Raw genomic sequence first — 2842 nt, 5'->3', positions numbered from 1 at the left:
ATTGGCAACTAGAACTCGGTACAAATCACATGACATCAAGTTGATGAGCGAGGAAGAAATTCGTCGGCAAGAAACCCTAACCGCCACCTACTACGGGGCAGACCGGCGCGTTGAGTCATGTTTTTTTTGAAACAAAAAAGACATGGTGGTATTTTTTTTATTTTTTGAGATTTGGAAACATGGTGGTAAATTTGTTTTTTGAGGGGAGGCAAACATGGTTGTAAATTGTTTTTTAGAACCGAACATGATGGTAAATGGAAAGCCCATGCCATGGCCCATGGATGATGAATCAATCCCCAATCCACTACACTACACTAGAAGAAAAAAAGAATCAATCCTCCCAGCACCGACCGGAAGCAGGGGAACCAAGATGGTGGCCGCCTCCCCTTCCCCTTCGGCGGCGCCGCCCGCCACCGACTCCGCCTCACCTTCGGCGGCCTCACCTTCGGCGTCGCCGCCCGCCACTGCCGCCACCGCCTCCGGCCGCCCCCACCCGTCCTACACCAAGGCAAGCTCCCTCCTTGTCCTCCTCTCCTCTCCATTAAAGGTTCTCTTCTCTCGGTTCCTGCCTGCTGACGGGGAGCTGGATCTGGATCTGGAACGCAGATGATTACGCAAGCGCTGACGGAGCTTGGGGGCACCAGCGGCCGCGCAGCCATCGCCGGATTCATCTTGGGGCGCTTCACCGGCCTCCCCGCCGCCCACGACCACGACGCGCTCCTCTCCGCCCACCTCCGCCGCCTCGCCGCCGAGGGCGTCGTCCGCGGCTACGGATCGAAATCGAGAGCCTGCTACGTCTTCCCCGCCTCCGACACGCGCGGACGCGGCCGACCACGCGACGCCGCAACTCGCCTCCCCAAGAATCATCTAAATTTGGATCATGACGACGACTCCCAGACGATTTGGCCGGCCCCATTCCCCTTGGCGACTTGTGTAAATCCAGATTGGGATCCCAATTCTGCTTCCAACCAGAATTCGGTTCCCAATCTGGATCTGGATGGATTCCAGAGTAACACCAGTGATGATGATGTGGCCTACAATGGTGAGCATGAGCATGATGATGAATACACTCCTCGGCCTGTGCCGGCAGCAAAGCGCGGGCGCGGCCGTCCTCCTAAGATCAAGAGAGGGCGTGGGAGGCCGAGAAAGGAGGAGCAACAATCACAGCAAGCAACAAAGCATCCTCCAACTCCAACCGCGTCGTCAAGGTGGGGGTTCAAGCTAGGGTGTGGGAGACCAATGCTAGCTCCTACAACTGGACACGATGCTGAAGCTGGAGATGCAATGCCTGCTGAAACTGGAAGCGCTGCTTCTGCGGGAATCAAGAGACCACGTGGGAGGCCAAGAAAGGAGAAGCCAGCAGCAGCAATGTCTGCTCAAGCTGGGGATGCTGCGTCGGCCGGGATCAAGAGAGGGCGTGGGAGGCCAAGCAAGGAGAAGCCTGATTCTGCATCGGCCGGGATCAAGAGAGGGCGTGGGAGGCCAAGAAAGGAGAAGCCTGATTCTGCATCGGCCGGGATCAAGAGAGGGCGTGGGAGGCCAAGAAAGTATAATCCAGCAGCAGCAGTATCAGCTGAAGATGGAGATGCTGTGTCAGCAGGAATGGCTTGAGAATCCAATTCCAAGACCATCAGCCTGCCTGTGATATTGTGTCGATGGTGATGAATAGAGAGTGCTGGCCTGCCTTTGAAACCTGGTTTGGAGACATGACAGAAGCTAGTCGTCGTAAACAACAAGAGGAGGTTGAAGAAGAAAAAGTCTTTGGAACTGGGTCTGGTGGGATGTTTGCAAACAACAAGAGGAGGTTGAAGACGCTGGATGCGTACCGGTTTCTGTAGAGAATGCTGCTCCTGTCGAGGCTGTAGTAGGTAGGTGTGATTTTAGTCTAATCTGGGCATGACACAGTGAGTGCTCGGTCGGTTGATGCTTGTACATTCTTGTTTGCTAAATCTTAGTCTCCTTAGTTATTATTTCTGGTGTCAAATTCATATCACATACTGTACTTATATAGTACCAGTACTAGATTCTCTATTTCCCGTTAAGTTCTTTTATTTATGTGTTTTTTTGTTCCGGAGTTTCTTTACTACCTGTAAGTTGGGGATTGGTTTTCTGTGTGGGCGTTGCATTTTTCTTTCTGATTGGGCTACTTGGTTTCTGTTGGCTTGGGGACCTGGCGGGGTATGGCCGTCATCTGTTGGTCTTTTCTCCACAGCGCTCTCCCCCATATCCATGGTGCTGTCTCGGAGGCTCTCCATGGTACAATTCTGTGCAACCGTCTACCGCCATGTGAGTTCTGTTCAACCTTGCGCTGACTTACTTGTTCTTTGTGCTTAGACTTTGTGACATGAAGGATCTTCTCACATTGTTGATGGGATATATATATATAGCTGTTGTGTTTTGTTGCTGATTGAATGTTCGATTTAGTTGGGAACCAAGATTGGGTTTCTTTCCAATTAATCATGTACACCCTCTGTTCCTAAACAGAGTTGGTACGTCCTAATTAATCAGTGTGATTAATTGAAAGAGAAATACTGTATGCTGGTGGCACATAACATACAACTATATCCATGCTTGATTGCCTATTCAATAATGTCTTTTTTCTGAAATTTATCTCCAGTGACCCATGGCTTGCCTGTACATCATTATGTTACCTCTTTCATTTTTTCTGTTGCTAGGAAATTGCCAAGAGTAATAGTAAACTGGGTGAAGAATGAGGTGCATGTGCTATTTAATTTTTCAAACTGTCAGCAGTCCTGGGCGCAATTTGTAGAACTGAAGCCACTCTTCCCGTTGGGCACAGAAACCAGTAAGTAGTAATCCCAACTTATTTGCTCTCTTTTTG

At 50.5% G+C, this 2842-nt stretch overlaps 1 protein-coding gene across 1 annotated transcript; it reads left to right on the top strand.

Moving 5' to 3' along the window:
• Positions 1–320: 320 nt before the first annotated feature.
• On the top strand, positions 321–2070 carry LOC119349895 (origin recognition complex subunit 4-like). Its single transcript, XM_037617998.1, has 2 exons — positions 321–508; positions 607–2070. Exons 1-2 carry the CDS (start codon positions 371–373, stop codon positions 1609–1611), a joined length of 1143 nt encoding a protein of 380 aa, XP_037473895.1. The 5' UTR covers positions 321–370; the 3' UTR covers positions 1612–2070.
• The last annotated feature ends 772 nt before the right edge of the window (positions 2071–2842 follow it).

This window comes from Triticum dicoccoides, chromosome 1B, assembly GCF_002162155.2.
Source record: "Triticum dicoccoides isolate Atlit2015 ecotype Zavitan chromosome 1B, WEW_v2.0, whole genome shotgun sequence".
NCBI lineage: Eukaryota > Viridiplantae > Streptophyta > Magnoliopsida > Poales > Poaceae > Triticum > Triticum dicoccoides.
Note: the sequence above shows the minus strand (reverse complement) of the source record. Positions and strands in the feature narration are given on the sequence as shown.